Source organism: Ostrinia furnacalis, unplaced genomic scaffold, assembly GCF_004193835.3.
Source record: "Ostrinia furnacalis isolate ACB-3 unplaced genomic scaffold, ASM419383v2 OfSCF5965, whole genome shotgun sequence".
NCBI lineage: Eukaryota > Metazoa > Arthropoda > Insecta > Lepidoptera > Crambidae > Ostrinia > Ostrinia furnacalis.
In genome coordinates this window covers 83,427-100,919 of record NW_021136204.1, presented here as the reverse complement: position 1 = coordinate 100,919, position 17,493 = coordinate 83,427, and the positions used below count along the sequence as shown (strand labels likewise).

Genomic DNA, 17,493 nt, shown 5'->3' with positions numbered 1-17,493 from the left:
GATATTTATCTATTTTCTTAGAAACAAGTGTTTATCTATACATGTACCTATAAGTTATTTTCTATAATCTCGAGTGTGATATCATATCAATATAATCTAAAGCTGACGTATGAATATCTTAAGTAAGCAAATCATTTCGTTTTGATATGATTAAACGTATGTTTCGCTAATCTATTAATAGTATATGAATACACTTTTAATTGTTTATTTGTAAGAGCGAGTATTGAGTGTTAATTAATAAATGCAAGGCATGGATTCTCAAACCTGTTAAAGCATTTTTTCCAGACGTACGAACCTTTTAATTTAGAAAACGTCTTTGTATTTTATAACGTTTAAGGCTTTTATTTACGAGTAGGCTTCTTTATTGATTTTTAATTGGTTTTTAGGTTTATTCTCTGTCGTAAAACTTGTCACCTGTCACAAAATCTTTCCAATCTGCTTTGCACTGGAGGGAAGTCGCACCTTAATTTGTAACTCCACCTATGTTCTTCTTAACTTTCCCCCGGGACAAACTTGACCTTCACTGGTTGGGTTATTGGCGGTCAAGCTGTAGATCCTGGCTACACAGGAGTTGCAGCGTTGGGAACGAGAGGTGGGAATAGTCCCGTATCAGAATTACCAGTTAAAGAAAAGACGATATGATCAGTTCAGGACAACATCTAGAATCAAACCCAGAACTTTTGAGTTGAGTATAAAACTCTATTACTCTATCATGGACCACAAGTAAATACAGACGCTAGCACATCAAATTTGACACTATAGCAACTTATATCCTTGTAATAAGGAATAATTTGCCACAAAAATTTACAGGTATAGCTTAAAATACTTAACATACAGGGTGGAATTTTGTAATGCCACCTGGAGGGAAAGTACCTACACTTAATATTGTAGATGATAATTTTTTTTTCTCAAAGTAAACATTCCTTTATTTTTGAACAGAAATAGAATTGCATTCAAAGATTTCCAAAAATTTTCTTGCCACACCCGGGACTCGAACCAACTAAAATCTGGTAAAAATTACACCCTGTATTTTTATTGCATCGATCGTTAGGGTAATAGTATAAGGATGAAATCTCTCTAACAAACTTGATAAATCAAATGAAAGGAAAACCATGAAATCTTAAATTATTTTAATTATGTAGGCAGGTAATTGTATGTTATGGTAGAGAATTTTCGAAAAATTTTCGAAAATCTTTGAATGCAGTTCTCTTTCTTTTCTTTCAGTAAAATTTTCTATCTACAGTATTAAGAGTACTTTCCTCAGTATTAAGAGGCATTACAAAATTCCACCCTGTATGTATAGTCTCTTACGCCCGTATTCACAAACAACACAGTGCGCGTGGGCGCACAGGGTGACACAAACCAATCACAGAGCTCTATTCAACGCTGTGCGTTTGATTTGCTGCTCCACTTAAGCAAGCATCGTTTGTGAATACGGGTGATAACATAGTCTCTTAGTCACAGATTAGATAACACAATCAATCGATACTGGTTACCTTTCTGATTGTCACTCGTTATAATGAACGATAGCAGGCTATATTGCTGTTTAAAATAAATAGATACAATTCAAATCAAATCAAATTCAAGTTTGTGAAAAGATTTCTTTAGTGAACACACGGGAAATTCAGTGAAAAGTGCATTTTTTTGAGTTTTTTCAGTGTTTTCAGTGAAGTGACGTAGTGTGTGAAAATGATGATAAATATTATTAGGCCGTGACGAAAACACAGTTTTTCTTTGTGAAAAATGTTTATAATAATACAAAATGACTAATGGACTGTTAGTGCCGTTCTTGCTATGGATGCTGTAAGTATTTTGATACTTTTAATTAGTGAAACTACAGTTTAGGCGCCAAAAGTACGTAAACTGACTTAACTTTTTACCCGACTGCGCCAGAAGGAGGGTTATGTTTTTACTTTTCTTAAATTCAAATTAAATTATAAGATTAAAATAGTAAAGCACTGTGATAAGGCTCTTAGTTACTTTGACAGTAACAATAACCTTAGCCGGTGTTTTTTGTATGGATGACTAGCTTTTGCCCGCGGCTTCACCCAAAATTTAATTTGTCACAGATCGTCATATGTTATTCTGGGTTATAAACAATAATACTGTAAAGTTTCATCAAAATCCGTTCAATAGTTATTGCGTGAAAGAGTAACAAACATCCAGACATCCAAACTTTCGCATTTATAATGTTAAGTAGGAGGATTTATAATATTAGTAGGATGACAGACTTTTGAAGTTTCTCATAGTTAGTCTGTCGTGACGTTGTGAAAAGTGTATGTGTGATTTTTCCGAAAATAGGAGTATTTAAGGTCATGGCAGAGCGGATCGTTAGGTGTACTTTGCAGTATGGAGCTTCATACAAAGAATACTGACCGCCTCGGATTGATACGGTTACGATGCCTTTCCGAGTAGATAAGTGTGCTACGTCCTTTAACCGTTATAAAACTTGATGTGACGTTTCAAGAGAGCCATAATGGTCCTCTTCAATTGCCTCACTTTTCTTGTAATTACTAAGTTATCTAGGTTTATTAATCTATGTTAGTAATAAACAAAAAGACGTACTTAATTATTGCTAATTTATAGGTAAGGATGATGAATGTCAAAGGCAATTACCTAATAGATACGAGTAGGTAGGTACATAATTTTTTTTTTTTTTTTTTTATGCTAGACAAGGCAGGTATTTGACCGCAATCGCACCTGGTGTTAAGTGAGATGCAATCTATTATTAGTAGGGAATTTAGCGCAAGAACCCCTCCACTTTGGTATAGAAGGGTAATTTTTACAATAGTGATTCTTTGGGTGTTCCTGAGTAGATTCCCCCTGTGGTGGCAGGGGGAGAGGGAGTGTCATCATCATTTCAGCCACAGGACGTCCACTGCTGAACATAGGCCTCCCCCAATGATTTCCATATCTATCGTCCCGGTTGGTAGCGGCCTGGATCCAGCGCCTTCCTGCTACCCTAAGCTAGCTTAAAGTTTTACTAGTCTAACTTTGAAATGGAAATTGACTTGTAAGTCATGTATTTATAAGCAATAATACTGTAAAGTTTCATCAAAATGCGTTCAGTAGTTTTTGCGTGAAAGAGTAACAAACACACATCCAGACGTCTATACAAAGTTTCGCATTTATTTTAAACAAAAAATCCATACAAAATTTATAGAAGAGATTAATCCATCGCATGAAAACACGTGTAAATTAAATTATTTAGTGCGATGGCCAAGTCAATAATTTATGTAAAACGTTAAAGATTTCCTGGCCTGGACTTGGTATTACATGGATCTCACAACTTTTTACCGTAGAACAACTGAGTTGCGAGACTTGGTTTTTTTGACAAGTATTGTTTTTGATGGGTTAAATTTACCGGTTACTAATAAAATACGTATTTAAGTTAATAATTGAAATCAAATCATTATAATTAATTGAAAACACAGGATAATGCAATAAATTAAATTAAATGAAAGAAACGCTATACAAATACTTGATTAATTATTATCAAAAATAGTTAAATAAGTTTTTAAGTTACCACGTTTGCAGATATATTAGAAACTTCTTTTTCGGAAATCTTGGAAATGCTTCAACCACACCAACGCGTGCGATCGCCATAACCGGCGCGATCATAGGCCAATGACAGGTCGCGCGGACTGTCATTGGCCTATGTAGGCCAGTAGAATTAAACACAAAAATGAATTAAATCGGAAATAATTCCTACTAAAGATTTTAGTGTTTTAATGGCTTCATTAGTTGCCCATAAAGATTCTCCTAGGTTTTCGACTTCGACGGAGTTGTGCTTAAGTGGTGGGGGCCCTCGAAAGGGGCGCTTTTTAGGTTTTCCGGTTATACCGCGTAAAGGACTTACCCCATCGAAAAGTGGTCTTCCTGACGCTTGAAGGGCATTTAATCCTGCATCCCCACCACTTAAGCACAACTCCGTCGAAGTCGAAAACCTAGGAGAGTCTTAAATGGGCAACCAATGAAGACATTAAAGTAATAAAATCTTTTGTAGGAATTATTTCCGATTTAAAATCTAATTTTGGGTCTAAAACTGGGCCTACTGGCCTAATGATCGCGCCGGCGATGGTGATCTACCCCCCTAGACAAAACGCACTTTTTGATCGAATCGAAAATCGAATCCGTCAAAACTCCATACAAAAAAGGAGCTTTTCGACTGGTTTGCGATTAAAATTTGCACTTTGTCTAGACCCTCTGCACGCGTTGGTGTGGTTGAAGCTTACATGACTACTTAGTTCATAGATATCTGGCAGATAAAGTAAACCAGCAGATAGTTAATAACGTAATATGTTAGATAAACCTTATCGATGAGGCTGGCGCTTGAAACAACAAAAATAACGCGTAAAAGCTTCAAATCTGTTTACATCTAGAACTGAGGATGGCGATAATATTAAAAGTAATTTATTTTCTGCAAATAGACTGTTAAACGCGTACCGGAAAACGCAGCGAGAGACGTCCACCCACGGTGGACCGACGACATCCTAAAGGTAGCAGGAAAAAGCTGGACGCAGGCCGCTACCAACCGGGCAACATGAAAAGCATTGGGGGAGCCCTATGTTCAGCAGTGGACGTCCTATGGCTGAGATGATGATGATATTAATGATGAAATAGGCTGTTAAATAGCGCTTTTACACGTTACAGTATTGCTTTTACTTTACCACTGCTTTGGGACAATAAATGGGCCAGTGCTTAGAAGAAGCAGCTCCAGAAACTCACATTAAATAGAAACATGAATCGTGTGGTTCCATAGTTATTATGTCCCTCCTATTCTTTCCGTAAATATTGTAAGAGGTGACTAAAGGGACGAACGCGAGCATCAGGCCTCCCCAACCCGTCTGGTCAGCGTGGGGAGTGTAGGACAAATCCTCCATTTGCCTCTGGTAAATTATAGAGGTTCGCCTTTTACTCGTAATTTTTGATTCGCTTGCGAGTCTTGAAAGATAGACTTTCCTTTTGAACTATAGAACCTCTTAAAATGTATAATGTATATTAATTTTTCAGAGCATGCCTCTCCGGGGTGGCGTGTTCCATCAAACGGAACCAGTGCCTCACCGGAGTCATGACGGACGTTCAGAGCTGGGTCACGGAGACTGGGGAGCTGACCAGCTCAGTAGGTATGTATCAGTTTCTTCCTTCTTAGTCGAGACGTGCACTGCTGCTGGATCACGGTCTCCCCCAACTTCCACAATGACTAGTTTTGCCCTGCCTGCATCCAGGCTTTTCGAACTCCTTTTATGTTCTTCTGATTAATTTCGTTGCGGGTTTAATGACAGTTCAACTTTCCCCCGAGACAAACTTGACCTTCACTGGTTGGGTTATTGGCGGTCAAGCTGTAGATCCTGGCTACACTAGTTCCTCGACCTGGCTCACTCATCATCACTCGATCCTGGCTAGTTNGCTAGTTATGAAGTTGGAAAGAATAGGAATACAAGGCTCTGCACTTAAAATGTTTCAATCGTATTTGACAAACAGATCCCAAATCGTCAAAATAGACAATATACAGAGTGAAAAACTACCCATAACATGTGGCATTCCCCAGGGATCTATTCTGGGACCATTGCTCTTCACTATTTATATTGATAATATACGTGAATTAGACTTGCATGGCCATATTACATTATATGCCGATGATACATGTCTATTCTATTTCGGATCTGACATAAATAATATAATTACAAAGGCTCAAGAAGACCTAAATAAACTGTTCTTGTGGTTCAAATATAATCTCCTTACAATAAATGCATCAAAAACTTGTTTCGTAATATTTAAGGCAAAAAATAAAGTAATAAAACCATTTCAATCTCTAAAAATAAACAATATTGAATTAAAACAAAAAAATTGCGAAAAATATCTTGGCCTTCGAATAGATAGCGGCTTGACGTGGACTGCACAAATCGAGCACGTCAGAACGAAACTAACGTCTCTCATTGGCTCTCTTAAGGGAATCTCTCGGTGTATCCCGCGTTGTCTACGATACACTATATATAACTCTCTTGTCAAATCGCATCTACTATACTTATTGGAGATTTGGGGTGGTGCTGGTAAAACAAAATTGGCTCCACTTCAAGTAATGCAAAACAAAATTATAAAAATACTTTTTCAATATAACCGCTTAACTTCAACTGAAAAAATATATAATGATACTAAATTAATGAACATCAAGCAATTATATACCTATACTACCTGCATACTAATAAGAAAAATTTTAAAAAGCTCTTTCCATACTAGTATAACCTTAACTACAGCTAAAAACTTTACTAAACGAAGCGCTCGCCGAGCCAGTTTTCTCGTACTACCCAAAGTAAGAACAAATTATGGCAAAAAAATGATTACTTTTGAAGGAGCGCAACTTTATAATAAAATACCCTCAGAAATAAAAAATGTAAGCTCATTTAGTGGATTTAAAATTAAACTTGCTCAACATATTTTAGAAAGTACCTAAGCAGTTGGTTATAAAAAAATAAAATAAAATAATACGAATGCACTAAATGAGTAAACCTACCTATGAATAAAATAAGCGTTTTGAACGATCTATTTGAATACTCATGTAAATGATGTTCTCATGTAAGTGACTATTTGTCTTTTTTGAGAATAAATATCTTTAACCATTACACAGGAGTTGTAGCGGTGGGAACGAGAGGTGGGAATAGTCCCGTATCCAGGCTTTTCTACCCCTATTTTGCGGAAGTTCACTGCTGGTTCACAAAGGTGTCCAAATTCCACAATGACCGTTTCTGCGCCTGCTACCTTGAGCCAGGTGTGGGTTTAACCGAATACAGACCTGATTGAGTTAGGTACATACTTTTAAGCCCGGAAGAAAGCTGAATGAACTACTTGTATGTGTGTTTGTTTTATTCATTTTACTTTTTTTTCTCATCTCACCTAGAACCAATGACATTTTTCATTCTGAAGTAATCATCGTCATCATTAGGTCATTTATGTACTGCTGAAGCACAACCCTCTTTCATTTACCAAAAGGAAATGGAGGATTTGGAGTGTAATTTTAAAAGCAATTCTTTCAGACATCAAGAAGTCCATGGACCTATCAGCGGTGCAGAATCCAACGCTGACTCTGCAGCAGCAGCTGGCGGTGGTGACCCGTGACAGAAAGGAGCACGTGACGTACCTGAGCCTCGCTAGGAACAGCCTGACCAGGGTGCCTCCGGTGAGTCATCATCATTAGGTCATATTCAGTATTCAACACTGCTGGAGCATGACATCAGATGAAGGATTTGGCCTACATTCCCTACGTTACCCAGGGAGGCTAATTAGTTCAGAATACGCGCCATTTTACTTTGTCGCTAGACTCTCTAATTTACCAGAGGCAAATGAAGGATTTAGCTTACACTTCCCAGATCCTCACACCAGCGAGACAGGTTGATGAGGCTTATGAAATGAGAACATGCATTTTTTTATTGTCTTCGGCTTGTCGTATCCCAGCTTCTGCCAGCGACCAATCGCAATTCGTTACTCCAGCTAACTAGAGGTCCTACACTACTCTTGTCTTGCTAGCGGTCATCAAACAGGCCTCAGCCTCGAGTTTAGCGAGCAGCGGGGCGGGAGCGGCGGCGGCGCGGGAGCGGGGCGGGCAACGCAGACCCGTTCTCGAAACAAGCGGGCAGCTCGCGCGGCGCTTTAGCGGCGAAATGTTGTGTTCGGGATTGTGTTGTCGAGATATTTGTTTTTATTCGAATGTTTGAACAACGGCGACAATTTTATTTCGATTCAAATTTATTCCTAACGCTCGATTTATTGTGGGCAAAAGAAGGAGTGCACTGCCCGCTCCCGCCCCTCTGCCGCTCCCACCCCGCTGCCCGCTAAACTCGAGGCTGAGGCCAAGGGTAAAATAGTGCGTCCAATAGTGGACAGCTCAAGGCTACGTGTTTTTGGGCATTCAAGCTGGGTGCATTCCCTTAAATTAATCAAAACGCACTTTTATAGACGTTCCATATATACCAAAGCCTCAAAATGCGAGGCCTTCTGCCAAATACTGGGTTGCTGACTTTGTATCTCCATCATCATCATTTCAGCCATAGGACGTCCACTGCTAAAAGACAATGCCGGAAATTGGCGTCTTTTTTTTTTCGCGCGGCCACCGACCAAAGCAATTTCTTACAAAACTTGCGCGCAAAAAGCAAATCTAGTATGTAAATCATCAAACTTCTAACGCTCGTAACTCAGTTCAGACTGAGTTTAGAGGTATACATGCCATAGTAAGTTTGGTTTATTACACTATTTTGTAATCAAAAAACAAAGTTTGGTCGATGGCCGCGCGAAAAAAAAAAGACGCCACCTTCCATACAAAATCTGGCATTGCCATTTTCGTAAAGATCGGTTGGTAACGGCTTGCATCCAGCGCCTTTCTGCTACTTTTATGAGGTCATCGGTCTATCACCATAACCTTTTCGGAGACTGGAAGTTATCGAACCTTCACGCGAGACGATTCGCGATGACGACACCATCAAGTTTGTCTTAATCTTTCCAGGTCTTCAACGGTGTTCTGGACAGCTACGGATGGGATCTGGCGAAGTCACTTGAGTACCTCACTCTCTATGGGAACAGGTTCATCGAAGTCAGCTCTCCGGGGGAGCAGTACGATGTGTCACTCAACGCGACTGGAGCCACCGAGATCAACACTGGCATGATACATAGAGGAGCAAGTACGGTTCTAATCTATATCTATAAGCGAAAGGTCACTGACTGACTGACTGACTCACTCACTTATCACAAAATCTCAGAAACTACAAGTGCTAGGAGTCTAAAATTTTGCATGGGGGTTCCTTTTAGAACGTAGGTGCTCACTAAGACGAGATTTTGCAAAATTCAATCCCCAAGGGGGTAAAACGGGATCCACGCGTACGAAGTCGCGGGTGGCCGCTAGTATATTATTTTATTGATCATCATCAGGTCATTTTAGTCCCTAATGCAGAAGCACGAACTCAGAAATCTCAACAAAATTCAACAAATGGATACACTTTCTACTATCATGTTTATAATGATAAATATCATCACCAAGCCATCTAGTCTCTTCATGGATATAATTATGGTATAATAATATATGGATTTTAGGCAGTGGAGAGGCAACATAGTTGCTACAATATTATGAACTTTGTCTCCTTGTATAATGTTCGGAGTCAGTCGATAATTTGACTGGCAATATAGGCTTAATCCACTACGGGATTCTAGTCGACCAGAGAAGGTCCTTATCGCGTGCACGTCAAAGCCTTTATTTATCATAGCAGAGTGCAAAACAAGTTCTCATTTTATCATCACTTATGAGAAACGATAAGCTCTCAACTTCTCGAATAAAACATGATAACATGCTGATGTATCGTAAATTCATAATTACTTTAATAATATTATAAAGAGGAAATATTTGATTGTTTGTTTGTATTAAATAGGTTCCATGCTACTGATTGCTACTGGACCTTGCAAAATTCTTTAACCGTTAGAATCCTGCATTATTTCTGATAAACATACGCTAATAAATATTTACAAACACTATTATGAGGTCTCACAGTGCGCGTGGACGCATAGTGTGACCACACGAACCAGTCACAGACCTCTATTCAACGTTGTGAGTTCGATTTGTTCACTTAAGCAAGCATCGTAAGTGAATACGGGCGATAGGCGGTACGAATTTCGCCGGATCAGCTAATTATTATTTTTATTTCTGTTTCCAGTCCGAGCGATGTGGGCAGCAGGCTTCCAATGGGTGACCTTCACCAGCCTAAGAGAACTCGACCTTAGATCATGCGGAATAGAGACGCTGGATTCCTTCATCTTCCAAAACATGCCCAAGCTGGAAGCTTTGTATCTATCAGGGAACATCATTACGTATATAAACAGCAACTCCTTCGCTGGTCTTACCAATCTTGTCCACTTGGATTTAAGCAGAAACCATGGTCCAGACGATGACAATATTGTGCACTTGTCCATAGAGAGCGATGACGTGTTTGCCAGTTTAGAGAACTTGAGATCACTGGATTTATCACATACAATGCTAAATACCAGACGAATTTCAGCGCTTAGAAACTTAAGTGCAAGCCTGGAGAGGCTGTCACTTTGCTTCGTTGGTGCAATCAGATTCGAATCTGGTTTTTTCGCGAACACATCCTTGAGGTACTTAGATCTGTCAGGAAATTTCGCCGTTCTAGAAAACGCTGGTGTTTTGCAAGGATTAGAAAATCGGCTGCAAGTTCTCTACGCAAGCGACATAGGCTTGAAAAGCTTTGATGTTTTCAATCGTTTTCGACGACTTGAGATACTAAAATTGACTAATAACGAAATATCTGACGTGCAACGAACGACAGCAAGATCATTAGTGGATTTGCAAGCTTTGGATTTGAGAAGGAATAGACTGACGAACTGGCAACGGCCGTTGTTCTCTTTGATGCCGTCTTTAAGGTTCTTAGACTTGAGAAGTAACACAGTCAATGTGATAACCGAAGACATGATCCGGGACCTAGGCCGTATATACTTTTTGGCTTTATCAGATAACCCTATGGTCTGCAACTGTCATTCTAAGGAGTTTATAGAGTTGGCAGCGCAGAACGAGGCTTATTCTGTGAAGACGCTTCTACGCCCAATGCATGCCAGTAACAGAGAAACGTCAGACAAATTCGGCTTCCATTTAGGGTTTATAGAAGTGAACGATATGATTTCTAGCAGAAGAAACATTTCAATATCAGTGGAGAGTCTCCCAGAGATTGCGGTCAAGGGAAATTTTGTCTTAGTCGATTATGATAAGGATTCTTATTCATGTTTGGCATTGTCCAAAAGCGTTACCGTGCCATTTGGAGAGGGAAGTGGTTGCAAAGAGCTGAGGTCAGATTTCGAGGCGCAATTGGAGTCAGGGAGAGCTCATTTGCTTGCGCTGTTGGTTATACCTGGAGTACTATTGCCTGCATTGATTATAGGCTATACTTATAGAAGAAATTTAAGATACTGCTATGTGACCATGAGGAATTCCGCGATGTTGAGCATGGTGAACGAACAGAAGATCATAAGTGGTAAGTTTTTTAATACTCCATTTTTTAAGCATTGTATTATCAAAATCAAAAAATCAAAATTATTTATTCAGTTTAGACCACAAGTGACACTTATGAACGTCAAATATAAAAAAGAAAAGGTAGCCCTTATGGGGACTTTACATGTCTCCTGATCTTTTGGGCCCTACCAGCGCGAGACAAACATATGGCAAGTGCTGAGAAGAAACGCCGGAACAAACTCAGGCGTTAATTAAACTTTAAGGCGATAATAGTCCAACTGTGTAAGTGTCGGACTGCCGATTCAAGGGTCAGTAGTTCAAACGCTGGACTACTTATCATTCAGGTCATTTAGTCTCCACTCCAGGAGCACGACCCTCTCTAATTTACCAGAGGCAAATGGAGGATTTGGCCTACACTCCCCTCGCTAGCCAGACGAGTTGGGGAGGCTGAACAAAACTATAAAACTGTCCTGCTCAAAAAGATACCCATCATACAAAACTGTAGCATCTTTTTTAGTTTTTTGTTGTGTTATTTTCCAATTTAGAGCTGCGGCATACAAGGTTTTGCGTTTTATCGTTATTTATCTCGGATGTACATAATTCAGTTCTCAATCGGTAGACTGATACAGTATTAGATTTATCTGGTTTATCATCCCATTTCCATTCAAGTACATCAGTGTATTGATAAACGTAACGAAAATAATTTGGATAACGAATTTAGATAGTCAGCGTGATGTTTGTCCTTGGTTTTCAATTCGTCACACAATTTTCTTATTGCGCTAAAGTTCTTACCTCGGCTTGCTTCTGTAGAATGACTTATTCACAAAAGAACAAGACTTTACCAGGGTTCCATAAAAAATCCATGGGACTCTTAACACCTCCGCTCTCTATTTTTATTTTTTATCGGTGGGCTGTTGTATCTCTTATCTCGATACGGGACTATTCCCACCTCTCGTTCCCACCGCTGCAACTCCTATGTAGCTAGGATCTACAGCTTGACCGCCAATTACCCAATCAGTGTAGGTCAAGTTTGTCCCGGGGGAAAGTTAAACTGTCATTGGACCCGCAACGATATTAATCAGAAGAACATAGGAGGAGTTCGAAGTTAACTTCACTCCATTGCAAATCCACTCTCTCTATAGAAGCCATAGATAAAATTCTTTCTTTTCACAGACGATACTATATTCAACTACGACGTCTTCGTGTCTTACTGCAATGAAGACAGACCGTGGGTGTTAGATCAACTCCTGAGCCACCTAGAGAACGATTGCAGCGTCAGCCTGTGTCTCCATGAGAGAGACTTTCAGGTATAATATTATCATTATAACCGTAATAGTGTCCGTGACTCCCACTCGGCATGGGACACACTGAAAACCAGCATCGTCGTGGCCTTCCTCACCGTGGGCCATGGCATATGCTGAGTGGGGGGTTCATGCAGTGGGGGGCATCGCTGTTGTCCCAGTGTGGCATTGCTCAGCGGGGGTACTCCGAAAAACGTTATCCGAAGTTGCGAATGTAGCTATCCCTCTCACGCAAAGCGAGATGCCAGCATGAGTGATGGTGACAGGTAGACTCGAAACTACTAAACAGCGTTTCGGAGTAGCCCTGTCGTTCACATTCTCTTCCATTGGATATGTTGTCTTTGAAAATGTCCATAGCAATACATTTTTATTTCTTTCTAATAAAATGCACATGTTAATTAATGCCTATGTTCAGTAGTGGACGTCCTGTGTCGCTGAAATGATGATGATAATGACGAACCGTAATAAAACATTTCAATTTGCTCTTAAGAAAGACTAGCCTTATATGACGTTAAACTATGGTGGTGATAAGATTTAGGTCAAAGCTAATTTGGGTACAAAATCCGTACTAACATCATATGCGAAAGTAACTGTCTGTTGGATATCTTTTCACGCTTAAATCGCTGAACCGATTTAGAATTGGTATAGAGATTTTGGTTTTTATTTCTAGGTGGGCCTGTCGATCCTGGAGAACATAGTGTCGTGCATGGACCGCTCCAAGGCCATCATGCTGGTCATCTCCAAGCAGTTCCTGCTCAGCCAGTGGTGCCAGTTCGAGATGCACTTGGCTCAACACAGGTTCGTTCGTTTTAACCATATGACGTCAAAAGGATAAAGGCCTCTCTCAAGGATTTCCACAACGATCGGGTCTGCGCCCGCATTCATGTGCTTCCCACAACATGCATCAAATCGTCAGTCCACCTAGCGAGATTTTTTAACTTTTTTTTTATGTTAGACAAGGCAGGTATCTTCCAGTCTGTGGTCGAGAGCGCCACTTGACTTTTCTTCCCTAACGACCAACACAGTAATCGATTGTAAGAGATTGGGATTTCTGGAAACGTGTGTTTTAGAATCTTCTATATTAGTATGACCTTTTTATTTAAATACATTTATTTGTAAACTAGTAACATCCGCTTCGTATTACAGAGTAGTTGATCATTAACTTCGAACTCCTAGTTTCTTCTGATTAATTTCAATTCATTCATTGAGGGTCCAATGCCATTTTAACTTGACCTTGGGAGTAACGCCTTCACTGGTTGAAAATTTTGGCTCTATCTTTGACTTTAAAGGGGATGCAGTGTGGGATCGGGAAATGGGTATTTCATTTAGTAATCAAATGATACAACAGGTCATTTTCCTTTATAATCTGGGGGGTTTGATTGCGTTCCAATGATCTAACGATTTTTTTCCAGACTTCTAGAAACCCGCCGAGAAGACCTCATCCTAATCCTTCTAGAAGACATCCCCCGCCGTCTCCGACCGAACACATTACACTACTTGATGCTGACAAAGACCTACATAGTCTGGCCGAAGAACAAGTCTGAACAACAACTGTTCTGGAAGAGATTGAAGAAGAGTGTGGTGACGCAGAGACAGAAGCACGAGGATAAGGTTTCTTTGGCGTGAAATATGTATCAGATGATTAAGAAGATCCTATTAGATTTATGATTAAGTTCTTTGTTTCTGAACTCATCGACGAAACTCACATTTTCAGAGTTATGTCTTAGCTTAGACTAGCTACCTCCAGTGTCAGGGACGTGCTAATTTTGGGACACCCTGTATGTATATTAGTATAAAGTACGGCCAACTAAAGCCTGGTCCGTGAGCACGTAGAATCCCGTCCAATGTGGTAATTACGTGCGAGCGACAAGGATGGGCAGCTTGGGGTCATTGGACGGGATTCTACGTGCTCACGGACCAGGCTTTAGCAGCGATACAAAAGGTCGACACGACTGTCGAGTTGACAGTATATTCTGTCTCTTCCCATCTTATGTATTTGTCGTAATGTCTCGTTCTCCCGCCAAAATATGTCAAAGTCAGACGGGTTCACCCATGACATTGGGTTTGTTTACATTTGGTATCGCTTCTCGTTGGCTGTACTTTAGTGGCCCAACGGTTTATTCATTAAAATTTGGTTTTTACCCATGAATTTGCCGTTTTGTTATACTAATTAAATTATACTAGTAATTAACTAATTCGAGTACAAATATTGTAACTAATTAATTGTATAGATTTCAAGTAAAACTATAGGTATTGTTCCTAAAATATCTGTGGCTGGTCCAAATTACATTTAAATTTTGTAAATACTTTTGAAATATCTAACTAGTTGTATTTAGTTAGTTAAAAATAAATGTATTTTTGTAAATATTACTTATAATTCCCCTAGACCAATCATTGTATCGCTGGCTGTAATGTATAACAGCGTCGGGAACACTTGAAAATTTCGACGGTTGGGTTCAGCAGTGCACTGCTTGATTGCTATACGCCAGTGTTTTTCAACCTTTTTCATGACACGATCCCCCTAGTATGAAAAAATATTTGGCGACCCCCCGACCTTTCGCTTTTTTTCATGCATTTTATAATGTTACAAAGATGTTGTAGGGACCGAATTCTTCAATCCATACGACATTTATGCATTTGCATAATTAGATTTCGGACAAATCTATCTTAAAACTTCACTGTTTTTTTTACTGAGGTCGTTTTTCGACCTCTCGCGACCCCCTTATAGAGGCTTACCCCCTAAAGGGTAAAGGGGGGTACAGGTTGAAAAACACTGCTATAGGGTGATGATGATGATGAAAAGACAAAATTTTTGACTTACGAGTGGTCAGCACGATGGATCCAGTCATCTTCTTCGGCTGAGGAGGAGTGGTCAGCAGATCCAAATTTAACACACCCCCGCAAATTCTGGACACAAAAGAAGATCGTATTCCACTTGAATATTTGTTATACGTTTTTAAATCATCATCATCATTTCAGCCACAGGACGTCCACTTCAACCACAAGTCTGTCGCCATAACAACAATGTTAACAGCATTGTTGTTTTCCGGCAGTTAGAAGTAAGATAGTCAGTTCCTCTGTGGTTGAGGATTCCGGGTGAAGCTCGCTTCCACCTTCGGCCTGATCATCACTTCCAAACAGGCGAGATACAGGCCAAGAGCTTCCTCATTGTGGAAAAAAAAATCTGAACATAAAGGCCTCCCCCAATGACTTCCACATCGCACGGTTGGTAGCGGCCTGCATTCAGCGCCTTCCTGCTACCTTTATCAGGTCGTCGTATTTTTTTAAACTGCTTTACTTTAGTTAAAGCAAACCCTCTAGGACTCGCTTTAACTGACACCAGCCTTACCTATATTTACGAAGATTCACTTCTCCAGCACGAGTTCTGGTCATGCATGTCTTCAGATACTTTTGAAATGCCAATTCTGAAAAGAAAACATCAGATTTTTATTATGGCTCTAGCTCTTAACTCAGTCAGTGCCTGAGGCATGGGAGCGGCACGGAAGGGGTGACAGTGACATATTATGACGTGACAGAATATACAAATCTGAATCATTAGGCAACATTTGTTGATAAACACTATTTATAAACTGTTTATATAATGTTTTATAATCTCTGTAAACAGTTTATAAACAGTCCATAAACATAGGTGATGAAACATTGTTTATGATACATGTTGCCGTGCTCCCCGCTATGAGTGGAGAGCAAGTGTGGACGGCCAAGTTTCAGAAACCTGTGTTTATGGTAAACTTGTTTCACACTAAAGCCTGGTCCGTGAGCACGTAGAATTTTGTCCAATGACCCCAAGCTACCCATCCTTATCTGTCGCGCGTAATTATGTTGCTGTCGCGCTCGCACACTCACTGCGGGCGCCCGTCGCACAGTCGCGACAGCAATATAATTACGCGCGAGCGATAAGGATGGGTAGCTTGGGGTCATTGGACAAAATTCTACGTGCTCACGGACCAGGCTTTAGTCATAAACAGTTTATCAACAAATGTTGCCTAATGAATACATGGCTTTTATCTGAAGTCTCACTGACATTTGACGTCTCAAAACACCCTCCCGTGCCGCTCCCATACCTCAGGCACTGAATTAAGCACTAAATCTAATTTTTTATTTATTTACTGGCAACCAAACCTCTCTGGGAGGTTTATTTCTGCCAATGTCGAGTGAAATATGACATAATTATCAATAGAACGTGGGTGTTTCAATTCTATTAATTTTTCATGGATTCCGTGGAGTTAAATATGCCCGTAAGCAGGTTTCAAGACGCCACCGGGTCCAAAGCGGGTTGTTCATACGACAACCCACTCGACACTCGATGCGCGCTCAAATTCGAAGTGTTTCAATGTTTTTTTTATAATTTATCACTTCACTGCACTTTAGAACACAAAATAACACCAAATTTGTACACTAAAGTCCATTAAATAATAAATCGAAACCATTAAAACTAGATCGACCATGCTTCCCGTTCAACTACCCTCCACGGAATCCCACTAAATCTATAAATTGTTTTATCGATTAGGAACTACAGGGTGTTTGGCGCATCGTGTGCCAAAATGATTTGGCGGATAGAATGGGTCATTTCCTATATTTTCAGCCCCCATAACACGTTCCATGCCAGGCGGCTACTTTTAAATTAATTGTTTTTGTAATTTCACCAAAATACCCAAATCGCATCGTTTAATTTCGATTTAAAAAAAAACTACTAGGCGTAGCCTCAAAGTAAATATTTTTTTTTGACGTGCATTGATGTAGGGTTGCATCAAATCTAATNCCTTAAATGACATTTGGCCTTCTAGCCATTTGTCTCTAGGAGGTATGTTTACGGAATATAGTTTGGTGAAGTTACATTCCGTATGCATGTCGTCACTGGGCATGCACAGAAGTTTGTTTTCAAGTACTGATTCCTTGAGTCTTATCAGATTTTGAGAAGCCCATCTGACTTTCGTGCGGGTGCAGATTCTATATGTGCTCTGCTTGGCTTCTTTTTGCACATGCATATGCAGTGGTATAAGATCCAGCAGAGCATTTAATGCAGCCCCTGGTGTCGTTGATAGTGCTCCGGTTGCTGTGATGCAGGCTAGCCGTTGTAGGCTGCTCAGTTTCTGTATTGTTGTCACTTGGTTGACTTTGCTGCACCAGACGGCAGAGGCATAGGTTATTATCGGTCTCACGACCGCTGTG

General features: G+C 40.0%; 2 protein-coding genes across 2 annotated transcripts in view; one reads left to right on the top strand and one right to left on the bottom strand.

Annotated features, from left to right (window-relative positions):
- LOC114361729 (uncharacterized) overlaps window positions 1-17,493 on the bottom strand; it is a 49,837-nt gene that overhangs the window by 10,302 nt on the left and 22,042 nt on the right. The window contains exons 16-18 of the mRNA XM_028316874.1: window positions 17,253-17,442; window positions 15,653-15,750; window positions 15,125-15,210 (exon numbers count right to left, since the gene is read on the bottom strand). Of these exons, the coding sequence (XP_028172675.1) occupies window positions 15,125-15,210; window positions 15,653-15,750; window positions 17,253-17,442 (374 nt within the window). The remainder of the gene's footprint in view (window positions 1-15,124; window positions 15,211-15,652; window positions 15,751-17,252; window positions 17,443-17,493) is intronic.
- Window positions 1,509-14,136, top strand: LOC114361731 (toll-like receptor 13). Its single transcript, XM_028316876.1, has 8 exons — window positions 1,509-1,803; window positions 5,014-5,126; window positions 7,035-7,177; window positions 8,498-8,672; window positions 9,696-11,024; window positions 12,176-12,309; window positions 12,974-13,101; window positions 13,716-14,136. The coding sequence occupies exons 1-8, from the start codon at window positions 1,763-1,765 to the stop codon at window positions 13,927-13,929; spliced, it is 2,277 nt and encodes a 758-aa protein (XP_028172677.1). The 5' UTR covers window positions 1,509-1,762; the 3' UTR covers window positions 13,930-14,136.

What these genes read in the sequence shown, in the direction of transcription:
- LOC114361731 (XM_028316876.1), top strand. Translation starts at nt 1,763, where the DNA reads ATGACTAATGGACTGTTAGTGCCGTTCTTGCTATGGATGCT. An exon ending in CCGTTCTTGCTATGGATGCT is followed by an intron (nt 1,804 to 5,013) that starts GTAAGTATTTTG and finishes TTAATTTTTCAG; the next exon opens with AGCATGCCTCTCCGGGGTGG. An exon ending in ATGCACTTGGCTCAACACAG is followed by an intron (nt 13,102 to 13,715) that starts GTTCGTTCGTTT and finishes ATTTTTTTCCAG; the next exon opens with ACTTCTAGAAACCCGCCGAG.